General features: G+C 42.8%; 1 protein-coding gene across 1 annotated transcript in view; it reads right to left on the bottom strand.

Moving 5' to 3' along the window:
• The window catches only part of LOC111143421 (complement C8 alpha chain), a 62,841-nt gene that overhangs the window by 3,108 nt on the left and 34,071 nt on the right, over positions 1–25,662 (bottom strand). Inside the window, 3 exon segments of the mRNA XM_022497153.1 lie at positions 729–951; positions 4,988–5,145; positions 6,341–6,472. Of these exon segments, the coding sequence (XP_022352861.1) occupies positions 729–951; positions 4,988–5,145; positions 6,341–6,472 (513 nt within the window).

Raw genomic sequence — 25,662 nt, 5'->3', positions numbered from 1 at the left:
TTTTCGCCATAGTTCTGAGTACTTTAATGCCAACTATTTAACTCTTGTCATGAGTTGGATTGTGTGCCCCCAAAGGTAGGTTCAAGTCCAAACACCCATCCCCTGTAAATGTGACCTTATTTGGAAATAGGGCCTTTGCAGTTTATATCATCTTAAAATGAGGTCATGATGGAGTAGGGTGGGTCCTAATCCAATGGCTGCTTTTTTATAAGAAGAGAAAACACAGATGGATAGTGGAGAACACCGTGTGAAGATGGGGCAGAGATTGGGATGGCACATCTACAAGCCAAGGCCTGCCAGGGGTGGCCAACAACCACCAGAAGCTAGGAGACAAGCCTAGAATAGAAGTATCTTCAGAGCCCCTGAAGGAAAGCAGCCAATATACCTGAAGTTTGGACTTCTAACTCCCAGAAGTTTCAGACAGTAAATTTCTGTTGCTTCAAGCCACACAATCTGTGGTAATTTGTTACAGCAACCCTAGGAAACTAATCTATCCCTCCAGAAATGAATCCTACTGTCCATACACACCTTGGCAAACAACAGATCTCATCTGAGAGAGGGTCTTGATAGCAGGAAGAAAGCAGAAGAACCATTAAAGAGGGGAGGAGGAGTCAGCCATAAAGCCAGAGGTCACGGAAAAAAGAGGCTGGGAACCCCAAGGTCTTTTCTGTGCTGGTCCCCCTGAGCTGGGCCAGGTTTGCAACTGAGCAAGGTTGCATGGGCCTTACCCTTTTGCTCCATTTTCTCACAGGCAGAGCCCTTGCGACCTATGGGGCACAGGCACTTGCAGCTGGTGCCCTGGAGGATGGGCTCCCCGTTATTGAAGCAGGGCCCACAGCGGCAGGCGTTGAATTCCATCAGGTACTGGTCCAAAGCCAGCTGCAGGTTCCGGCGTTTGGTCTCCAGGGGCCCCAGGGTAGTGTGCCTCAGCACCTCATGGATGGGCTGCATCTGTGGGTGTGAAAAGAACAGAGAGCCTCTCCCTGGGCCTCCAGCTTCCCAGAGCCCAGGCACTGGCCATCAAGCCTCTGGAAGGCCTGCTACGTGCCAGGCACCGAACTAGACACTCAGCTCTACCCCACTGCATTGGATCCTCACTGCCACCTAACTCCAGAGACTCCGAGTGTTCGAGTGACTCGCTCAGGATCACATAATTAAGTGTAAGAGCTGTTCTGGACATGAGACTGCTTAGCTCTGAAAGCTGTGGTCCCCCAATCCCAGAGGAAGAGAGCTCTGCAGCAATCTATGTCAACTCTTCAGCCCCCCTCCCGCACTTTTAGGAGGCAGAGAGAGGGTAAAGTATTATGTGTATTTATGTGTTTTTTTTTTCCTTGATTGCTAACCTTCAATGCAAGAATTATTAAAGTCCTTGATAGGTAGCTGTGGGGGCAGTGCTGAACACTTCTCCTATTGGTATCAGCTTGGAGAGGTGTGGGGGGAGGGGGTCATTTGCATTTGAGGCCACCACCTCCCTGTTCCAGGAATGACTATAACCCAGGGTTTCCCAACCTCAGCAGGACTGCATTTCCGGCTGGCTGGATAATTCTTTGATGGTGGGGGAGGGGAGTCCCAAGCATCGTAGGATGTTTAGAAATATCCCAGGCCTCTACCCACTAGATTCTGGTAATAACTTCCGATTGTGAAAACAGAAACTGTCTCCTGACATCGCCACCTGTCCCCTGTGGGGCGAAATCAATCCCAGATTGGGAAACAGTAAATGTGGTAGAGAGCCATGAATCTGGAACCAGAAAATCCGGCTTCAAATCTCAGCCCTACGAGTCCCAGCTATGCGATCTGTCTGGTTACATGGGAGCCTGCCTTCTTTGTCTCTAAAATGAGAACAATCCTCTTGCCTTACTTTTACTATCACAGAGTAAAAGTTTAAAAAATGCTGCTCCCATCCTAGTTATGTGGTCTTTCTTGTCTATCTCTAAACCTCAGCCTCATTTTCTATAAGATGGGAACAATAACCTACTTCCTTGAATTCTTATGAGGATCTAAAGAAGTAGTGAATGAGAAACCATTGCGGAAGGGAAGAACCATATAAAGTAAAGCACCATTTTTATTCGTTAGATGTGATGATGGGGGGGGGGTAAAGACGAAATCCTTCATAAGGTTGTCTTCGGCATGCTTTTAAGGCTATATATTTTAACTCACAGTCATACAGTGAAAGCTCCTTTACTGATTCCTCATTTTTATAGGACAGTAACCCAAAACCCTGAGATGGGAGTGATTTGCCAAGGTCACAGGGCAATTCAGAGATAAGACTGAGCCACACTTGGGCAATCTCTCTTCTCTGGAATCAAGAGTCAATAGAGGGCACATGGCACTAGCCTTGAGTGGGTTCCTGGAAATGCGTACAGAAAGACCTGTGACCTTGGCTTGTGGTCTCAGGTTGCAGCAGAGGTTGCCAGCCATGTCATTTCAGAACTGGCTGGGCTGCTAGCCAAGGGCAGATGACCACTTACTGGAAGCTCAGAAAATTTGGCCCCATTATTAGGAAGTTAGTGCAGGATGTGCTGCCCTCTGACCCTCGTTACAGATAACTCTTAACTCCAGGGAAGGTAGGACCATTGGGCAACTTCCCTGTGACCTTCCAGTAGGGCTCAGCACTCAGTTCTCTGCCTCTTACTCCTCACTCCCAGAACCCACAGGAAGTGGGAAGGAAGCATTCCTTAGGAAGAGCGGGTAGGAACTTAAAGGAGGGAGGAAGGGTGGAGAAAAAGAATCTTAGAGCTTGAAAAGATATTGGCCATGGTTTTGTTCCCATTTTATAGATAGGAGCACAGATTCAGAGAAGGCACGTGGTATGATATGAGCAACTCAATATAACCTAACACATAATAATATATAACATAGCACAAAATCATAACATAACATGATTCCCATATTCACTCAGTCTAAGGACCTGCCAAAACCCAGTACTGCTAAGCTAAAGGGACATGCAAGTGAGTAAGCCATTGTCTCCACTCTGAGTGTCAGGTTCCGAATAACCCTGGCTGGACTCCTTGCCCATTGTCTGTCTGTCTGTCTCCTTCTCTCCCTCTAGCCCTTCAATGCATCCTTCATATATCTGTAAGCATCCTTTTTTAAAAACACAGCTCGAGCTGTGTCACCTTCCTGCTCTGTAATCTGTCACCACCTTAATGCATCAAATCCAAACTGTCCAGGGGGCAGCCTGTGATGTGAAGAGACCATGGGTATTAGAATCTATTGGACACAGCTCAAGTTGGGTTCTGCCATTTACCGGCTATGGTATCTGTCTAGCTTCCTTAGCTTCCATCAACGTATCTCTTCAACTGACACTCACTAAGTACCCACTACTCTTTCCCTAACCTTGTGATGTAACATTTTATTATCCCCATGTTGTAGAGCAGGGAACTAGGGCTCAGAAAATAAAGTAACTTGTCCAAGGTTATACACTGAAAAGGTGCCGAGCCATGATCCAAATTATGTCTTTCTCATCCCAAATGTAGGTCCTTTCCCCCAAAGACAATATTTGGGCTTCTCCAAATCATTAATAGCAGACTTCCCCTTGGAGGCTTTGCTCAAGGTAAACACAGAATTCACCTCTTGCCCATGAAAATTTATATATTGCCCCTGATATCAATTTTACACTTTTTGCCCAAATGACTAATAGCTTGATGATAGCAATTTTCAGACCCTATGTGAATTACAGGTGTGTGAAAATAGTCCCTTACTTATTGGAGAAGAAATGAAATCAGGGTTAATCCATCTGACCTCTTTCTTCATGGAGAGCAGGGTATTATTACAGACTTTTAGGTTCAACTGTTGGTATATATTTTAAGAAGAGGAATGTATCTATACCTGGGATTTTAAATATACTCAGAAAATGGACAAGAGTCAAGAGAAAATGGGCAAGAAAACAATAATATTTTGTTTTAAAACCCCAAAATACAATTCTTTCCTTAATGGACTACCCTTGCCTATGAACAGAAATAGTTTGACAACTGGTGGAAGAGTCCGTTTCCTTTGCACTTTGAGTACAATCTCACTGCCTTTGTGAAGTTAGGGATTTAAGGCAGGGTTTCTCAACTTCAGCACTATTGATGTTTGGGGCCAGACATTTCTTTGTTGTAGGGGCTGTCCTGTGTGTTGAGAGATGTTTAGCATCATCCCTGGTCTCTACTCAGTAGATGCCAATAGCACCTTCCTAGCTGTGACAACCAAGAACCTCTCCAGATGATGCCATATTTCCCCTGGGGAGTGAAGTACCCCCCCACCGCCATGGTTGAGAACCATGGCTTTAAGGAGGGTGCTAGGGTAGAGGGGTGTGAGAACAGATTGTGAGGTCTGAAGGTCTGAAATCCAGGCAGCTACACATGAGCCCTGTGACTATAAATGGCTCACTGGTGTCTTAAAGCCTCAGGTCCCTAATCCTTTCCATGGGAAGACTCACATCTGGACCAGAGGTTCATTGTGATGAGGAGATGGGATCCCTTAGAGCAAAGACAGCAAATACAGCTGGGGAGCACAGCTCATTCTTGTATGGCCTTTGAGCTAAGAATGGTTATTTCATTTGTAAAAGTTTGTAAAAAAGAAGGAGGGGAATTTGTATGACAGAGATTGTATGTGGCCCACAAAGCCAAAAATATTTACTATCAGTTCCTTTACAGAAAAAGTTTGTGAACCCCTACTTGAACAAATGTGATTTTAAAGTCTTTTCTGTATAAATACAAGTTCCTATTTTTTTCATGTGGCCTAATCCTGAAGAAATTCTGGGCCTACTGGTGTAAAACTAGGCTCTGCCCAGATATTAAGCCTCTGCTCCCAGTGGTCCTGTGGCCCCGGGGTTTGAAGTCACGCACTCCCTACAGTCAGGCGTGGGGAAGGCCACCAGATCACTGTGCCGTTACATTTAATCTTGTTCTTTGATGGGCTCATAATAAGAAATATGAAATGATCTGGTCTGCTTCACTTTCATTCCTCATGGACGTAGAGTTTCTTCAAGTGCGAAAAGACTTACCTCAAAATCAATAACAACAGGATTATACTTTAATGACCTCCCCCAGGAACGATATGTAATGGTGCTACTGTTTTCAGATAAGCCACCGCCCCAGCCAGAACTGCCACCTCGCACCCGAGAAATGATGTCTTCCACACCCATGGCCGTCAAGTTGTTTTCTGCCATCAAAGAAGATAACTGCATTAGTTCATTTTCCAAAAAGCCAAAGGACTGGTTGGCAAGCCCCACTAATGAGATCTGGGACAGAGTTCCTGTACTCCTCTTAGAGCTGTCTCCCACACCTCTCCCTTGCTCAGTTAACTCAGGGCAAAGCAGAAGAGAGGGACCAGAGCCTAGAAATAGACCCATCCTCTGAGTTAGAGCAGATACTGGGATGAAAGCCCAGCCCTGACCAGTATGGCAGAGGGAGAGGATGGGAATGTGGAGGATTCATTCATGCAGGCATTTATTCATTCATATGCCCAGTGCTTACTACCTGTCTACTAGGCTCAATTAAATATCATTGGTGCTAACAAAAAATAATGATTATCAGAGGTGCGGCAACAGGTATCTCTGTGGGGCTCAGAAGGGGGAAAGATTTACAGTAGAGGAAGGAAGGTGGTCAGGGTGAAAGGTGAGTTGTCTAGAAAAGTGAATGAATTTTTGCAGGTAAATGGAGAGAGGAGGGAAGGACGTCACAGAGAAGAAATCATTTAACTTAAGGCCCTGGGGCATGAGTAGTCTAATACAATGGGAGTAACTTGAGCCTGTTTTATGTCTACTTCATCCACTATATTGTAAACTGTTTCATCATCCCTGTACCCTCGGTATCTCCCACCTGAAAAGAAAAACACCCTGTACATTTGATGAATGAATGCATGCATAAGTACTCACACTAACTTGTTCAGGAAATGCCACAAAATATCTGTGTGCAGTCTTTCTCTAATAATTGTTCCTTGATTTTGGTAACTATGTGCTTCTCTCTCAGAAGACTTGTCTCCTCCCTCTGGACTATAAACTGAGAGGCCTTTATCTCAATAGTCAACTACCCAGGTGCTATCTACACATTCCTTTTTTTTTTTTTTTTTTTTTTAACACATTCCTTTTATCCCAGTTCTTTCTTTGATCTTTATCTAGTGCTCAAAATCTAGAAGGGGGCACTTTCTAAAATCACATCTTTCTAAGATGACCTTAGCCCATGGTGCATTCAAAATAGAGCCACAATCAGTCACTGGTTTGGGGTATTTAGTACCTAGATAGCACGACCATTGACTGAAATGGAATCAGCTGAGGGGGAAAATCATGTCCATGCCCCGAGTGTATGTCCGAGAAAAATCTATCTTCTCTTTGGGAGACCCAGTACTCAATACTTACTCTCATCGCCACCTCCAGATTTTGCACAGACGCCCCCTGATAACTTCCCTTCAATGTTTAAACGTTCTGAATAGTCATATCCAATGCCCACAAAACCTCCAAAGCATGTCTTGATATCTGTGATGGTAAGACCTGCAACAGGGAGACAGAGACACAAAATGCTGAGACGCTTTAAGACCGTGAATGTGGTTCATCTCCCACTCCTATTTCTCTCCCTTCATTTTTCCCTTCTTCTAATGGGAGATGAAGTATGAGAGACTATGGACTCCGGGAATCAAACTGAGGTTTTTTGTTTTGTTTTGTTTTGTTTTTTGGTGGGGGTGGTGATGGGTGAGCCTGCTGATGGGTATTAAGGAGGGCATGGATTGCATGGGGCACTATGTGTTATACGCAAACAATGAATTATGGAACATTGTGTCAAACACTAGTAATGTACTGTGCGGTGACTAATGTAACACAATTAAAAAGAAATAAAATCTATTTTGATAACTCTGCCAAAAAAAACAAAAAAAAGACAGTGACTATGGAACAACTCCCTCACAGCAGTTATAGCTAGCTTCAGTTTTGGAGTCCAAGAGATCTAGGTTGAGATCCCAGTCCTTTAACCCAATTTCAGTGTTCTCTTGTATGACGTTCAAGCCCAAATAATTATTGAAATGAGAAGGAATGTATACTGCACATACTGGTTGCTCAAAAGTGTTGGTTTCCTTTCCTTTGCACATTCTCCTTGAGGTTCCTTGAGGCAGGGGTTCTGCCTCATCCATCTCCATATCCTCCTCACACAGAACCTGGCCTGTGATTGGCACCATCTTCACTCCGCCATTTTGCATACAGTACCCCTTCCTTTCTCCCTTTTTACCATTTTTCCAAGGTCTACTCAAGCTCTCGTTCAAATATCATGTTCTCCATGAAGCAGATTTGGATCAGAATACTTTCTTCTTTCCTCAGAGCTACCAATGTGTTTTGTCCAGGCATGAACAATCAGATTTGCACAATTCTTTTTTGCAATTCTTTGTACCCCAGAAAGGCCAGAGTGCTGTTAGATGACGGGGTCTCCATGGGCAGTCTGCCTGCCTTCTGGCCCCATAATAACTGAGTCCCGCATTAGCTGTCCCCATATTTGTCTACATCTGGGGGCCCTTGGAGGAACCTGAATCTTGTAGATGAGGAGCATAATTCTCAAAGCAGTAAAGTCATTTTGTCACAATCCCTCACTCTGTAAGTGAACAGAGCTGGGTTTCCAGCCCTTCACTGGGCTGGCAAGGTAAGGCTAGAAAAGTCAGCTAGAGCAGGGTACTGACCATTTCTTCAGAGTCCAGCTTTATCTGCAGCTCGGGTTTTCTGAAGGTTATGAACTGGGGTTTGTATTTTTTGAAATGTCATTACTTTTTAAAATTTAAATTCAATTAGTAAACACATAGTACATCATTAGTTTCAGATGCAGTGTTCAACAATTCATCGGTTGCATACAACACCCAGTGCTCATCACATCACATGCCCTCCTTAATGCCCATCACCCAGTTACTGCATCTCCCACCCACCTCCCCTTCGGCAACTCCATTTGTTTCCCATAGTTCAGAGTCTCCCATGGTTTGTCTCACTCTCTGATTTCTTCCCATCTAGTTTTCCCTCCTTTCCCTTATGGTCTTCTGCACTGTTTCTTATATTCTACACATGGGTGAAACCATATGATAATCGTCTTTCTCTGATTTACTTATTTTGCTCAGCATAATGCCCTCCAGTTCCATCCATGTCAATGTAAATGGTTAAGTATTCACCATTTCTGATGGATGAAAGATATTCCATGTATCTATATACCACATCTTCTTTACCCATTCATCTGTTGAAGAACATCTCGGCTTCTTCCAGAGTTTGGCTATTGTGGACATTGTTGCTCTGAATAGGTACCCCTTCGGAATCACTACATCTGTATCTTTGGGGTAAATACCTAGTAGTGCAATTGCTGGGTCATAGGGTATTCTATTTTTAATGTTTTGAGGAACCTCCACACTGTTTTCTGGAGTGGCTGCACCAGCTTACATTCCCACCAACAGTGTAAGAGGGTTCTCCTTTCTCCACATCTTCTCCAACACTTGTTGTTTCCTGTCTTGTTAATTTTTAACCATTCTGACTGGTGTGAAGTATTTTTAACTGCAATTATACAATAATTCTTACCAGCCCTGTATTATTATGGCAACCACAAGGGAAAAATAATTTTCGTCGATTATTCAATTGAGCTATGGATTAGATCTAATATTTTCAAGGAAGTATCAAGTAACCAAGTTACTAGTATGTGTCCCCGTCAAATTGCAAACTCTGTGAGGTCAAAGATTTGTGCCTTATTCACTACCTTCTTGTCAGCATGGCAGCACAGTGTCTCCTGTGGAGGAGGCGCTCAGTAACCATTTTCAGAATAAGTGACTGATGAATGAAACAAGTGAGCGAATAAATATATACCAGGAGACCCGTGGCACAGGCTCCTTACAGAAAAAAATGTCAGAAGTCAGGAATCCTGAATTCAAATTCCAGTCACTTGGATAGATGGATGAAGAGGTTATGGTATGTGTGTGTGTGTGTGTGTGTGTGTGTGTGTACACACACACATATATGTGTGTATGTATGTGACTATTATGTGTATATGGTTATTATATATGATATATATATATATATATATATATATATATGATTATTCAGCCTTTAAAAAAAAAGAGATCCTGCCATTTGCGAGAGCATGGATGAACCTGGAGGACATCATGCTAGCATGAAGTAAACCAGACACAAGAAGGAGAAAATGGCATGATCTCACTTATATGTAGCCTCTAAAAATGCCAAGTAAATATACGGGAGCAAAGAGTAGAAAGGCGGTTGCCAGGGGTGCAGAGGTGAGGGACCATGGGGGGAGTTGTTGGTCAAACAGGACAAAGTTGCAGTTTTGTAAGATGAATAAGTAGAGACATTTGATGTGCAGCCTGATGAAGACAGTTCATCATAGCACGGGGAGTACTGACCGCTTGTAAAGAACGTAGAGTCCCATATACATCGGAAAAGGGAACTGTGTGAGAAGATATGTTAACTAGCTTCACTGTAGTCGTATATCAATCATCGTGTTGTACACCTTCACTGTGGACCCATGTTCTGGTTTTAAAAAGCAGAACTAAACAAATCCCGGGCCCAGGCATGCTGTATGAGTTGAGAAAACTCCTGTGGTCACACTGGGCTGCAGTTTTCCTGTTTATGGAGAGAGGGGCTGGATTTGTCCTTCTCCAGGCCCCTCTGAGCCGCTACCCGCCGCCCCCACCCCATGCCCCAGCGCCTGCATCTCTGAATCACTCCTGAGCTGGGAGCGCCTGGGAGGCGGGATGCTGTGAGGCTGCGAGCACCAACACTCAGCACTGAGCCCGGGGCTTCTCCTACCACTTCTGTTTGAGTACTTTTAATTGTTAATGCATTACTAATTGAGGAAGATTTAGCATATTTAATTGTTTTGATTAAAAAATGCTTTACCGGTGATAAACAAAAGTGGGGAAAAGCATTCACAGGCAGAAGCCAGTGTGATTACAAGGGGAATGGTGGTGGAGGGCTGCCGTTACGGTGACAGGGCAGGCTGATTACAGGGGTGAGGGGTTGCTGGAGGGCACCTCCAGGGCCCTTATGCTCACACGGGTCTGCCGCAGCCTGTAGGTTTGAGCAGGACCGCTTGAGTGCAAAGATTTGCCTTCCAAGAACACCAAAGTTGGGTACCAGCCAGCAAGGGAAGATCTGCAACTTCAGAATCCTCAGATGTGAGAGCGCTGAGAGCATCCTTGGACACACCCTTCTCATTCTTAGATGAGATGCCTTTGGTTCGTATAGGTGAATTATCTTACATAAGGTCACACGGCTAAGAAACGGTGGAGGTGAGATTCAAACTCAAGTCCATCTTGCTTAGAAGCCTGTGATATTTTCATTAATGCCAGCTATCACATCCAACTAAAGAATTCTGCTCTCAGAAAAATTGAGTGAACGCTGACTGGGTACCATCCCCATCACATTGTGTTAGGCATTGCAGACACTGTGAACTAAATAGAAATATGATGAAAATCTGAATAAGCAAAGTCTTGTCCTTGAGAAGCTAGCAGGGCTGGGGTACATACTAAACAAAAACTAAGGTGCACCCCAAGAGTCGCATGTTTCTATATAGGAGGGTTAGGAGAGGGTCTTGCATCAGAAGCTGTGGGGGGTGGGGTGGGACGTAGATCAGAGCTGTCTGCGAGGACCCGTGGGAAACCAAGGCCAGTGAGCTTGGTGGGGGGTGGGCATAGGAGGTCAAATGCCGTGCCAAAATCCAAGACGTGAAACTAGTACTGAAAGCCAAGACACAGAACCACACACGCCTTGCTTCATCCATCTAGTAAAGAGCAGAGGAGGGAGAGGGGAGAGAGAACAGAGAAAGGTCTGGAGCAATTGTTTGGCACTTGACCAGATGAGTGTGTGGCCTGAGTGGTGGAGTGACTATACCAGCTGACCTTTGAACAACACCGGGGTTCGAGACGCTGACCCGCCACATGGCTGAAAATCTAAGTATAACTTTTCACTCCCCCAAAACTTAACGACTCATAGCCTACTATTGACAGGAGGCCTTATGGTTAACATAAACAGTGGATTAACACATATTTTGTGTATTATATGTATTATATACCATGTTCTGACAGGAAAGTAAGTTAGGAAAAACTGGCATTATGAAAATCATAAGAGAAAATACATTTACAGTACTGTTCTGTATTTATTGGAAAAAATCCACATATAAGAAGGCCTACATGGTTCAAATCCATGTTCATAAGTCACGTGTATTTATAGAACCAAACAACGATTAGCCATGGCTCCACCCCACCCCATCAAGGCTGGATTCCTTAGATGTCAGCTTGGACCATGTCATACTGGCATTTGTTTCGGGGTCTTGAACTCAGTGAACTCTGGAGTTGAGGTTCCCAAACCCGGTTACACAGTGAGATCATCTGTAGTGCTTGTAAAAAATACAGGTTCCTGTGTCCTACCTCTATAAGTCTTATGCTGTATTTCTGACTCATCAGCAATCTTTATTTAAACAGATGACCCAGATGATTCCTTGTCAGTGCATCTGGGACCAGATATTGAGTACCATGGTTCTACAGAGAACTCTGGTGGCCTGTCCCAGAGCACCAGCCTCGGTCCTGTCTCAGTCAATGCCTTTGTCAATGCCTTGGATATGGACTCAGCAGGCAGGCTCATCTTATCCACCCCTAAGAGGTAACTAGGAAAAGCCAAGGATCATTCAGGTAAAGAATCAGGGTTGAAAAAGCCCTCAAAAGGTTTGGAAGGATAGACAGACCAAACATAGCAAAATGACGCTCAGTTGGGAAAGCTGTAACTTCCTTCCCTAGGGAGAAAATACCATGCATGAACACAATAGAGAATGGGCACAGCTTAGAAAGCAAGAGAAAAGGCTGTGGAGTTTTGGATAACTTCCAGCTCAGGAAGACAATGAAACCAGGTGAAAAACCAGGGGAAGATTATAATCAATAAAGTAAAGGAGGGGATAATCTGTGTGTGTGTGTGTGTGTGTGTGTATGTGTAGCTTAGAGAAACACAGAATCTGATACAAAGTTCTAGAGTCCACATTTTTGGAAGGAAATAAGGAAAGACGACTTTCACTCAACATTGTTTAGACTTAAAAAAGAAGGAAATCCGGCCATATGCAACAACATACGTGAATGTTGAAGACATTGTGCTAAAAGAAATAAATAAGGAAGGACAAATATGTATGATTCCACTTATAGGAGGTATATAAAATAGTCCAACTATCAGAGTATAGAATGGTGGTTGGCGGGAGGTGGGAGAGGGGAAATGAATTGCTAATCAATGCGTATAAGGTCTCAATTATGTAAGTTCTAGAGATCTGCTATCCAACATTGTCTCTATAGTTAAGAAAACTATATTGTACACTTAAAAATTTGTGAAAAGAGTAGATGTCATGTTAAGTGTTCTTTTCAAAAAATTATTTATTTATTTGAGAGAGAATGCATGTGCAAACAGGGGGAGCGGACAGAGGGAGAGAGAGAGAGAATCTCAAGCAGATGCCCCACCAAGCACAAAGCCTTAAGGGGGCTCGATCTCAGGACCCTGAGATCACAACCTGAGTTGAAATGAAGACTTGGATGCTTAACCAACTGTGCCACCCAGGCAGCCCTCATGTTAAGTGTTCTTATCACAGAAAGACTAAAGAGTGAAAAAAGCAAGTAGGGAATGATTGGGGAAGAGTAGCATGAGGGTGAAGAAATTCAAAACCATATCCTTTGGGAATGTTTGAGGGGATGGGGATGTTCACCTGAACAAGAGAGGAAAGTTCTCTAAGAGAGATCTGTGGAACTAGATTCAGCTCTCCAGAGGATTGTCTTGAGGAAGAGGAGTTAGGCTTACTTGTGTGGTTGCAAGGCAAGAACTAGGACCCAGAGGGCAGAAACTACAGGAAGACAGATTTAAGCTCACCATAAAATAAATCTTCATGAAGGTCATAGGCCAAGGAAATCTGAATTGTTTCATAGAGGCAGTGAGCTCCCCATCCTGGGAGGGTACCAAGGAGAGAATAACTATTTGCTTGTACGGGGCATGGTGGAAGAGTTTGAAGAGTTGACCTGTGGTCTCTTAAGGTTTCTTCTAAAGCCATGATTCTGAAACTTTAAGAACACACCAGAACACATGGAGAACATTTGAAACAAGTGTGATAAGTACTTAATGATGTGTGCTGGGCATCTAGGAAATAAGGATGAAAGAACATTTGCTCTTCGTGAGCTCACAGGCAAGTGTGAAGAAGTGGAAGAGAACAAATACTGCCCTGTGCGAGGAGAGGTGTGAAGGAGGCCAGCATAGTCAGAGGAGCCTTCCTTGGAGGTCAGACGAAGGATATCAGAGGCAAGTCTGAAAGGATGAGTAGGGATTAGCCAGATAAAGAGGGCACATTGGGAGCAGAGGGAGACCATGTGGAGGTCTTGTGTCTCTAGCAACAAGATTCTGCTCAGAAAGGCCAACCTGACCTAAACTCAAGAGTACAAAAGAGGGAGAGGGCAATCAGTGGGGCAAGTACTGGGAGCCCTTGGGTTCCTTCCCACTCTAGTCTGAACCTGAGAAGAACTATTGGGATGTCCGACTGGCAGGCCAGGAACCTAGAGGACATGTCTCTGGCCACTGTGTCTACTGCTCCTTTCCACTGGGTCTTGGCAGTGCTACAGGTGCGAGAGATGTTCTCACTGTTCTTTGGAGAGGCTCATCAGTGTGGCTCAGAGGCAGAACGAGGAAGCTTGACTTCCGAGGTGCCAGAAGGCAACAAGTCTGTCACTCCTCAGATGAAAAGCATCAGGTGGAAAACAGCAGGTGTAATACACTATTTATCTCTTTGCAACAAACAAATGTCATTCAGGTTGCTATGATCTATTTGCTTTGTTGCTTTGCTACATTGGTTACCTCCAAAGACAGCTTCAGAAGGAAAGGGAAAGACTCATATAGCCTATTTCATGCCATAACATTGGAAAAGATGATTGTTGAGCTTGGAAATGTAAGCTAACTTCACCTGCTCCCTCTAGGCTGCTGTTTATCCATTAAAACTCATGCTTCTTCCCAACCGCCCAAGAATAACAGTGTAAGTACCTCTGTGCCTTTCATATGCTGTTTCCTCTCCCACTCAGTTCTAGAAAGCCTTCCTTCTCTCCCAAGGGCCCAAGTCTGTGTCCCCACAGAATCCTTGTGTGTCCCCCACAGTATCCCTCTACTCCCCTCCAGCATAGTATTTAGCAGACCTTAGCAATTGTCAGTTTCTTGGTCTGTTCTTCCAATTATCCTACAAACTTATAAAATTGCCTCTTGGGTTTACAGGTCTTGGCACAGAGCCTGGCGTGTGATAAGCCCCCAGGAGTGCTCAGGGATGTGCTGGTTCCACCCAATCTAGACAATGCCTCTAAAATGTTTCAGTAGTCACAGATCTCCTTTTTGGCTAATGATACAAATCATATCTTTGTAATATCTCACACTTGGTTAGGAGATGATATTTTATAAAGCATTTTCATCTGTATTATCTCATTGGAGGCTCACAACAGTCTTAGGGAGACAGGAGGAATTCTCTATTTAAGAAAAAGCCGTAATTATGGTGGTTAAGAATGTGAACTCTGGAGTCAGGGTTTTACATTCACCAGTAGTACTGGATGAGTTACCTGAACCTCCTTGGGCCTTATTTTCCCCATTTGTAAAATGGAAGCGATAGTTTCCCAACATGGGTCCCAGAAAACAGTGTTGGACACAATTAAGTGTTCAATGAATCTTCACTATTATTGTGAAGTTGCTTGGCCCAAATGCCATAACAAACAGGCCCAAGAGTCAGGGTTGATGTACAGTGTGTTACACCCAAAGATAGTACATGCTTTAAGGCATCACACCAGTGTTAACTGTGCACAGAAATGCTCCTCGTGTGGCACAGGAACAGTGGTCCCCCCCCAACCCCGGGTTCCATGATCACCCCATTGTACAAGGCTGCTCAGAGAAAGGAATCCATGCTCCCAATGGGCAATGTTGGGACTGTAGTCTCATGTTTCCCTCCTGATTACTAACAGGTATCTTCAGAGACTCTGGCCCTTCTGGATGATTTTGGCCATACATATCTATTCAAATGGTGGGCTAATGGAGCCATGACAAGAGTCAGTAGAGCAGAGATTCTCGGTCTCTCTGGGATGGAAACTGCCTAAGCCAAATTCACTTATGCACACTTACTATCTGGGCAAATTGTCTAACCTCTGTATTCTACAAGATTCTCATCCATAAGGTGGTGGCTTTTGTGGTACCTACCTCATAAGGTTGTTTGTGGTGGTTAAGTGAGTTAAGCTGTAGTGTGTACAATGCTTGGGTTGGTGCCTGGCTCAGAACCAGCAGTAATGGTCAAGCATTACTGTTATGACTACTGCCCTGAATGCGACAGTATCCATAGACTGGGCTACTGGTCCCTGATGCTGAGCCTGGAAAATCACGGAACAGTGGAGCCTGAGGAGTTTGCCAAAATAGATTTTTTTAAAAAGATTTTACTTATTTATCTGACAGAAAGAGAGAAAGCACACAAATGGGGGGAGGGGCAGAGGGAGAGCGAGAGGAAGGATCCCCACTGAGCAGGGAGCCAGATACAGGGCTCAATCCCAGGACCCTGAGATCATGACCTGAGCCGAAGGCAGACACTTAACTGACTGAGACATCCAGGCATCCCAAAAATCAGATTTTTTTAATCTGCATTTCTGGAGTGTGCCATGAATAAGTGAAGATTGAGGAAACACCCACATTTGATAAGTACCTATTATGTGCTAGGTAAATCTTTCCCATGTGCTATCCCGTTTCGTATTCACACATCTCTCTATAACAGGTACAATTTTTCCCATTTTTGAGATGACTAAACGGAGCCTTAAATAGTTGAAGTCCCTTGCCCAAAATGATAGAATAAGTAAATAGAACCGGGATTGAACCAAAATCTATGTCCAAAGCCCATCTCCTCCATGCCACATTATGTCACCTATGGGAGAGAGGCTAAGTGTGGCTCTGGGGGTAATTTTGACATGATCACACCTTTTTCTCCTTTAAGTCTGGGGCTGTTTCAGTGACAGAGGTGGAAATTCAAAATCAGGGCAAGATCAGGAGAATGGTGTCGAGAGTGTCTCAGTTCCATGTGTATGTAAATGACTTAGGGGGGATGGGGACAAAGCCAAGACATCAGGAGTCTGTCAGTCAATCAATACCATCCATCACTGTGAAGTCTGGTTGTCATGGTAACTGGGGATAAAGGCTGGAGCCTGTTAGAATCTAGTGCCTGTCTGTTCAGGGTGACTGGTTGGTTAGCAGGCAGAGCAAAAGACCCTCTGGGCCAGGCCAGACTGCTTAGCCATAAATATAAGACCGTTCACAATCAGATTTTGGCCCAGCTTACCCTCTGCACTGTCCAGTCCAGCCCGACTATTTAGAAATCTACCCCGACTCTGCAGAGTGTTGGAAAGTTCCAGAGAGGGCCCAGCATAAATGGCTTGGATTCTGAGCCTCTCTTGCTAGGAAGACGCTGAGCCTTTGCTGTGGACCAGCCTCCGCCTATGTGCAAGACTCTGGGAACACCTCGTTAACAAGATGCATGATGGAAACAGACAGCTGCAAAGTGTGGTATATCTAGCTGAATCCCAGGTGCACTGAAGTACCTAAGAAGCCTCCCAACCCAAAACTATAGAGACAGAAAAGCTGCCTGGAAGGGTCCTATCTAAGCAGAGATCAAGGATGGATAAGCACTAGCCAGGTAGAAAAAAAAGGGTATGGGGAGGGGAGCAGAAATCCAGGTAGAAGAAACAACACATTCATTCTTAGAAAGCCCCAGGGAGAAGGAGGGTGCGATTAAGTGGAGGGACCACAAAAGCATAGTATAGCACAGCCCAGTGCTGAGTAATGGGGCTAGAGGGCTGGGCAGGGCCAGAGCATGCTCCCTTGAATACTGACCATCTTATCCAGGGCCAGGAACTCTCCTGTTCTCAATAGTCACCTCTGCTTGGGTCCAGCAACTTGCCATGCGGGAAACTGCATTCTCTCTGTGGCTCTCTGGAGCCCAACACTGACTCCATTTCCAGGTTACTGATATTATCACTCTTCCTGCTATAACTCAGCCACAGGATTGCTCTCATTAACACATTGGCCTCAGGGGCAAGTCCTCCACAACAGAGTGCGACCTTTGGGTGAACCTGGACACTTGTCTCCTACCATTCACCCTCACCCATTTGCTGCTTCAGTCACGCTCATGAGACCCTCCACCCAGAAAGCCCTAGCTCCCTTCTCTGTTAGGCAAGCTCCTACTCCTAAATTTTGGAAGTTCAGGTTTGAATGTCTTTGGAGTCTAGAAAAAGGGAGGGCAGGAAAGGGAGGGTTGCTTTCTCCCTTGTGTTTCTACTGTATTTATTTTCATTTGAGCATTTTCACATTGTATTTTTCTTAGTCCCCAACTAACTGTACATTTCTCCAGGGCATGGAGCTGTGTCTTTCATCTCTTGGTCAAGGGTTCTCGTTGACTGGATGCGTGGTTGGAGGGATGGATGGATGGATGTATGGATGGATGGATGGGTGGGTAGAGATTAGATTAGGAGAAGGGTTCTCCTCAGAGATTAAGTATTTCCTACCTCCTATTTTGGATAAGAAGGAAAAATGTTGTTTTCTACTCAGCACCTTTCTGAAAGGGAGTTATAAGCAAGCAACAGCAATAATATATAAATGTGGTGGAAAACATGAGAATCTGAGGGACTTAAATTACACATTCATCCTACTCCAGTGACTACACGTACACAACTTAATCACCTGGGCTGCCTTGTCTCATTCTCTTACAGGAATAAAACATGCACAGCCCACATTCCCTTGTTCCCCATCTGCTGTCACTAACAGACATCACTAATTGATCACAGCATTGTTGGGCTGAGCACATGTCCTGGGTCATAATCCTGCTAGTATCTGCTATTGAAGCCAGCTGCCATTGCTGGCTTAGACCATTTTTCTGGCCTTCAAGGCTCTGAGGTTCACCTCTTTGAGTGCCATACATGCCAGCACACTGTGCTCGTTCCCAGCCCCATGATTGTACCTAAGCTTCAGAACACACAACCACAAGCTGGGCAGGGGAACCCTTCACAATTCTGCCAGTAACAGTTCCTGATCAGCAGGTCAGTGACCCCAAACTGCATTTAGGAAAGAATATTGAGTATACTCCTCTCCTAGTAATTTTTAAAACCTGATTTAAACAATTTCAAAGCCATCACAACCTGTTTATTGTTTTTAAAAAAAGAAGTGAAGAAATAAAAATAAAAAGGTAAATGAAATAAAATATCAAGATGGACCCCAAGAAGCATGGAGCTGGAGTTAGAAGTCCTCGCGTTGGACCTCACCCTGCTCCTAGACAATGGTTTCACCTTGGACATTACATCCAAGGTGAAACCATGTCCATTCACCTTGGACATGACATCATACCTCTCAGTGCCAGGTTTTCTTTGTTTGTAAAATGGGGACAGCCATAAGACAGCTCAAAGCATTGCCGAGAGGCACGAGTGAGATGATATTCATGGCAGCACTCGGTGCTGCCTGCCACAGAGCTCAGTTAGACCTCCCATCTCTCATTGCCATTTGGATAAACTGTCTCAATAGATGAGACTTTCCAGACCTGTCTTGGCAATGATTACTTACATCTCCCTCTAACTTTCTACCTTGTCTGCCTTCCTGTGATGATTACTTTCATGGGTTGATTTGACCAGGCCATGGTTGTGTCCAGATATTGAGTTAAACATTATTCTGGGTGTTTCTGGGAAGGTGTTTTTGAATGAGATCAACGTTTACTCAGTAGACTGAGTAAAGCAGATTGTTCTCCCTAATGTGGGTGGGCCTCACCCAATCAGTAGACATCCCAAATAGAACAAAAAGGCTGACTGTCTCCTGAGTAAGAAAGAACTCTTGCTATCTGACTGCATTCAAGGTGGGACTTCAATTCAGCTTTTTTTCCTGCCTTTGACTCATACTGAAACATCAGCTCCTCCTGGGTCTCAAGCCTACCAACCTTTGGAGGAAATAAACTGTCAACTCTCCTGGATCTCCAGCTTGCCACTTGGAGATCTGGGGACTTGTCAGACTCCATAATTGTGTGAACCAATTCCGTAGAATAAATATCTATCTCGTATTGTTCTCTGAAACCAGTTAGTTAGAACTTCAACTAATAAACCTCCTAATGACTTCCTTATGGCTACTTATGATTTTTCCTTTATTTAAAGTAATGAGGTATGTATCTATAGTCAGTGGAACATACTAGATGGTATTTTTAATGCTTTCTTTACTACCCTGAAAACTAAGCAATTCTCATTACTCCATGATCCAGCCCACATACATCCAGATAATACAAGTTTCAATACTTCATCGTACTTTGAAGCACTCAGATATTTCCACCCTGTTTTACTCTGTTTTGTTTTGTTAAATGCTCATCGTGACCCACTAACTTTCTTTTACAATCTACTACTGGGCTATGACCTGAAGTTTGAAAAATCCTAGGAAAAACATCTCTGAGACATTATAGCATGTTGGTTAATATCACAGGTCCCTGGGTTTGACCTCTGGCTCCACCAGTGAATAGCACCATGACCTCGAGCAAGTTATTTAACATCACAGAGCTTCAGTTCTTAATTTGTAAATTGGGGATTATAGGATCTTCTTCCCAGGTCTTTCCTGAGGATTAAATGAGACAGTATGCTTAAAGTGTTTAATTCCGTGTCTGCCACACAGTAAAATGCTCAGTAAATGTTGACTGTCTTGTCACCTCTGCTAGAGCCTGAGCCTCTCGTATACAGTATCAGAACGAATGAAAGAATGTGTGAGAAAACGGGGCGGGGGGGATAAACATTTGGACAATATACAAACTCTATACCAGAAAATGTTGATTCAGTACTGACTGAATCCTGTTGATTGATTTACTTAGGCTTTTTGGATCTCAGTTTTCTCTCCATAAAATTGGGGAAAATACTAATACACTTCCTCATAAGGTATTATGAAGATTATCTGGAATATTAGATGTGAGTATTTTACCAATATCAGAAGTTATTATATGTAAATATATTTTATTAAAACCAAATATTTCAGGGGTGCCTGGGTGGCTCAGTGGGTTAAGCCTCTGCCTTCAGCTCAGGTCATGATCTCAGGGTCCTGGGATCGAGCCCTACATCGGGCTCCCTCCTCAGCGGGGAGACTGCGTCCCCCTCTCTCTCTGCCTGCTGCTCTGCCTGCTTGTAACCTCTCCCTCTGTGTCAAATAAATAAATAAATAAAATCTTAAAAAAAACAAACAAACAAATATTTCAGTTAGCTCTAAGTACAATGAAGTTTAAAAATTAACTTATTTTAGGTGGCAACCAATTTGGTTGTCTACACAATAAATCATTCCTGACTATAATTGGATGATTATGACAAAGAGAAGCACTGTTACCTTCTATACACCCTTGATGAGAGAAACCATGTGGTATCTAGACAGCGCTAACCATGTTTGTGTGCTTAATAAATGTTTGTTGAATGAAAAACTGAAGGAATGAGTAAGTAAAGGAAGGGAGGAGGCAGGGAGGGGGAGCATGTGGAATTATAACTGACATCAACTTCAATGCTCACTTTGGCATCACATGTACTAGAATTGACATGAAATTTAGTGAGTTTTAATTGTGTTTCTGTGGCTTTTTCTACCCTGTGAGTTAGGTGGTAGACCAGCTAGCTGGTCCAGGGCACCTAGCCAGAAGGGGATGATCAGTGGCAGGCAGAATGTACTGTGCTCTTGCTGGAAGGGTCTTTCCCAGGGTCACTGTTATCTGGCTTCCATCAAAGGGAAGAATGATGGAACACAGGCACTGATTTGGGCCAAGTTGTTAACACTTTGAAAGATAGTGATGAGAATTCAAAGTGACCTTGATGAATGGGAGAAGCAGTCCCTCCAAAACAGGATGAAGTACCAGGGACATAAATGAATGATCTTGATCAAAAAAATGGGCAGGTGGGGGAGAAGGCATGATTGCTGAGGCTCCAAATCTACAGCAAAAACATTGGCCACTGCAGGCTAGACACAATGATAATGATTTCCTTTCTATTTGAACAGTGTTTCAGAGCTGACCAGTTGCAGGGCCTATGAGACAGGCTATCTTATTCTCACTTTACAGATGAGAGGGCAGTTAACATTATAGGGTTAATAACTGAAAAGCTGGGAACAACATAAAGCATGCGGTAATAAAACCACCATAGTACAACAACTACAGGTAATGTCTTTTAACTCTTACTATATGCCAAGTGCTGGGCCACATGCTCACATAAATAGTTTCATTTCATATTCACAAGAATACTATAAAGTAGGTACTATCACTGTCTCATCTAAAAGAACAGAAAACTAAGACACGAGGAGGATAATGAATTTGCCTGAAGGTCACTTGGCTAATAAATGGTGGAGATGAGATTTGAATCCAGGTAAAGGTTCTGAAACAGAAACTTTTCCAACAATTGACATTTATTGGGTGCTTGTTAGAGGCTGAGCACCGTATTAAATATTTTCTGTGCATATGTCCATGCATTCCTCATAACTATTCTGTGAGATAAATGCCATGAATTCTTCCAGCTTAACAGGGTAAGAAATTGAGACTTAAAACGATTAGATAACCTGCCCATGATTACATAGCTAGTAAGTGACAGAGCCCATGTGTTCAACCACGGTACTACGCTACTATTATCCTGCATTTGAGGGGGAATGAATATCTAAATACTTACACGGAAGATGCAGTTAGAATTTTGCTCCAACAAACCTTGATTATCATTCCTCTTGGGTCCTGAAAAACTGAGGTTTAGAGAAGTTGTGTATCCTGATCAAGGTCATGTAGCTACTAACTGGTGGAACCAAGATGTGCACCAAGATGTGTCTGACTCCTAAGTTTAGGTTCCTTCTTACCATGACACTAGCATGTGTTTTCCTTCTGTAGTCTTTGATCACATGACTTTACGACTTGCTGACCCCACCTGGAATCTGTAATAGTAACTACTTGGTCACATAGTAACTCCTTGTTCACATGACTTTATGACTAACTGACCTCAACTGGCATCTATAATAGTAACTACTGTTTGGACAGTGTTTTACTTATCACAGTGCTTTTAAAAAATATTATCTAGGGTAATTCTTCTAGCAGCCTTTAGAGTAGTTTATTGTCCCATATTAGTGATGGGAAAACTGAGACTCTGAGACATAAAGTATTAGCTTTCAGATGGCAGTGCCTACATGAAAAGCAAAGTTATCTCAGTTGGAAAAAATATTTTTACTTCCACGCTGTCTGCTTTCATAGGTCCAGACAGTGCTGCTGGTTTCCTTCACAGGCAAAACACCAGCAGAAGTCATTTTCCTTAAGGTCTTTGCAGAGTCTTGCAATATGGCCAAAATCCATATAATCATGAACCTTAGAGTCTTGAGGACCATTCGTTTACTTTCTATTGCATGCATGGTTTCCATTACAGCATCCCTGATAAAGGTATCCAATCAGATTTACTTAGATTCTTTGATGTTGATAAGACACTGTATTTCCTGTTACATTTTGAGAGACAAAGGGCACAGAAACTGAAACAGATGTGTTAGGACCTATCTACATTAGCCACAAAACAGGAGTCCAGAGTGGACCACTACCATGTTTGTTCCAAAGGTGTTTATGGAATATCCACTAATCTCTGATACTTTTCTCGTTTTACGTGTCAACATGGATAGAGGGAACTGACAGAGAAAATATGGCATAACCCAGTGAGCAATGACATGGGGCTGGAAAGGAAGACCCAGAGCATAGGTACTGAGGAGGTGACTAAGGAGACGTGTGAAGAGAGAGGAAGTCAGAATTATTCCCAGATTGTGAGTCTGGAAAAAGGCAGCTTGGATAAGAGGAGAGAAGCCTGGACTATAACTCAAAATAGCTCCTGTATTTTTTACTTACTAATGATAGAACTTTTCAGCCTCATTTCCTTCATCTATGGAAGTAAGGAAGCCTCTTCTTTCACAGATCTTTGGAAGATTAAGAAGATACACAAACAGCCAAAGGCATGAAAAGATGCTCAACATCAGCCATCATCAGGGAAATGCAAATCAAAACCACAGTGAGAAATCACCTCGCACCTGTTAGGACATCTATTATCAAAAAGATAAGTGATCACAAATGTGGGTGAGGATGTGGAATAAAGGGAACCCTGTGTGCTGTTGGTGGGAATGTCAACTCATACAGCCACCATGGAAAACTGAACGGAGGCGCCTCAAGAAATTAAAATAGACGATCCATTGATTCGACTTTTGCGAACACATGCAAAGGAAATGATATCGTTATCTAGAAAAGATATCTGTACTCCCATGTTCATAGAAGCATTATTCAGATTAGCCAAAATATGGAAACAATGTAAGTCAACAGATGAATGGATAGAGAAAATGTGGTGCAGCTATACAACGGAATATTACCTAGCTTTTAAAAAGGAGATCCTATTCTTTGTGATGACATAGATGAACCTGGAAGACATTATGATAAGTGAAATAAGGCAGACATAGACAGACAAATACTGCATGGAGGAGCCAAAAAAAAATCAGCTTCATAGAAACCAAGAGCAGAAAAGTGATTACCAGAGATGAGGGTAGAAGAAATAAGAAGTTGTTGAAATGGTACAAACTTTTAATTATAAGATGACCAAGTTCTGATGTATAACATGGTGACTGTGGTTGATAGCACTGTATCATATCATTGAAATTTGCTAAGAGAATAAAACTTAAAAGTTCTCATCAAAAAAAGATAAACATGCAAAAATGATATGGGGTTTCCTCAAAAAATAGAGTTACCACATGACCCAGCAATTCCACAACTCAGTTTCTATCCAAAGAGAATGGAAATACTAATTAAAAAAAATAGAGGCACCCTTATGTCTTTTTGATAACAGCCATTCTGACAGCTATAAGGTGATATGTCATTGTGGTTTTGACTCGCATTTCCCTAATAATTAGTGATGGCAAACATCTTTTCATGTGCTTGTTGGTCATCTGTATGTCTTCTCTAGAAAAGCGTCTTCAGATTTTCTGCCCACTTTTTAATTGACTTGTTTATCTCCTTGTTCTTAAGTGGTATCAGTACTTTATATAGCTTGGGTATGAACCCCTTATCAGATATATTTTGCAAATATTTTCTCCCATTTAGTAGGTTACCTTTTCATTTTGTCAATGTTTCTTCACCGTGCTGAAGCTTTTTAGTTTGGCCTAGTCCCAATTGTTCATTTTTGCATTTGTTTCCCTTGCCTTTGGCATTAGAGCCCCCAAAATTGCCAAGACCAATTGCTTCCTGCCTATATTTTCTTCTAAGTGTCTTATGGTTCAGGTCTTACATTCAAGTCTTTAAACCATTTGTGCTGATTTTTTGTATATAGTGTAAAACAGTGGTCCAGTTTTTCCCACACTGTTTATTAAAGAGAATTTTCTTTCTCCATTGGATATTCTTGCCTCCTCTGTCATAAATTAATTGTCCATATATGCGTGGGTTCATTTCTAGGCTCTTTATTCTGTTCTGTTGATCAGTGTATCTGTTTTTATGTCAATACCATGCTGTTCTGATTACTTTATCTTTGTAGTATAACTTGAAATTAGGGAGTGCTATGCTCCCAGCTTTGTTCTTCTTTCCCAAGAATGTTTTGACTATTTGAGGTCTTCTGTGGTTCTACACAATTTTTAGAATCATTTGTTCTATTTCTCTGGAAAAAAGGTCATTGGAATTTTGATAGGGATTGCATTGTACCTGTGGATTGCTTCAGGTAGTATGGACATTTTAACAAGATTCTTTGAAATCCGTGAGCACAGAATATCTTTCTATTTATTTGTATTTTCTTCAATTTCTTTCATCAGTGTCCTGCCATTTCAGAGACTTTTACAAGACCTGTACACTAAAAACTATAAGGCATCCTTTTATTTTTGATGCAAGGTTTCACTCTGCCTTTGAGGGAGAAGCATTTTATCTAAAGGATACATTAGAAGGAAACAGCCTTGTAAATCCTCTGGGATGAACTCAGAGAGGATCTGAGGCAAATCCAAGGACAAAAGATTCCTCCAGAGCTAACCAGCCAGTGTGTTCACTTAAATCGCTCCATACCAAGCTCATCTCTTTGAGGACATGCATGTACACCACACGGTGTGTTTCTTAGAGACAAACACTTTAGAGAATATAAATATTATTATTTGATATGGATCAAAGATACACAGAAAAAGACAGTAACAAAGAGGACAGACAGAGAGAGAAATAAAATCACCTGAAGAGAAAGGAGAGACGGAGGATGACAGAGACAAAGAAGAAACTAGACAAATATGAAACATGGAGAGAAGGGTGTTCATGATTCTATTTGTCAAAGGGAAAGAAGGTAGATATTTTTGTTCTTTGTAGGTTAATATGTAAATGGAATTCTGATTTATTAGCGGTCTCCAGCAGATGAGGTGATGATTAGCACATTTCCATATTTATAGAAAAGCAACACTAACTTTCCGGATTTATAGAAAATCAGCTCTTCACAAATAGCAAATTGTGCTATTATCGACATATGGTTTTCTATAAACAGAGCTGAGGTAATTATCCTTGGGACAATTTGTTGGTGGGCTCCTTTTGAATATTAACCACATTGGAAGCCCATCTCCGCCTCACAGATTTTAAAGAGGAGGGGCCATGAGACACCCCAGACAATTAATTAGTAATCCAACACCAAAGACAGAGCCCA

The sequence above is a fragment of the Enhydra lutris genome, unplaced genomic scaffold (assembly GCF_002288905.1).
Source record: "Enhydra lutris kenyoni isolate GAN:26980312 unplaced genomic scaffold, ASM228890v2 scaffoldscaffold9, whole genome shotgun sequence".
In the NCBI taxonomy this organism is placed as follows: domain Eukaryota; kingdom Metazoa; phylum Chordata; class Mammalia; order Carnivora; family Mustelidae; genus Enhydra; species Enhydra lutris.
The sequence above is the reverse complement of the archived record's forward strand: the minus strand, read 5'-3'. Positions and strand labels throughout refer to the sequence as shown.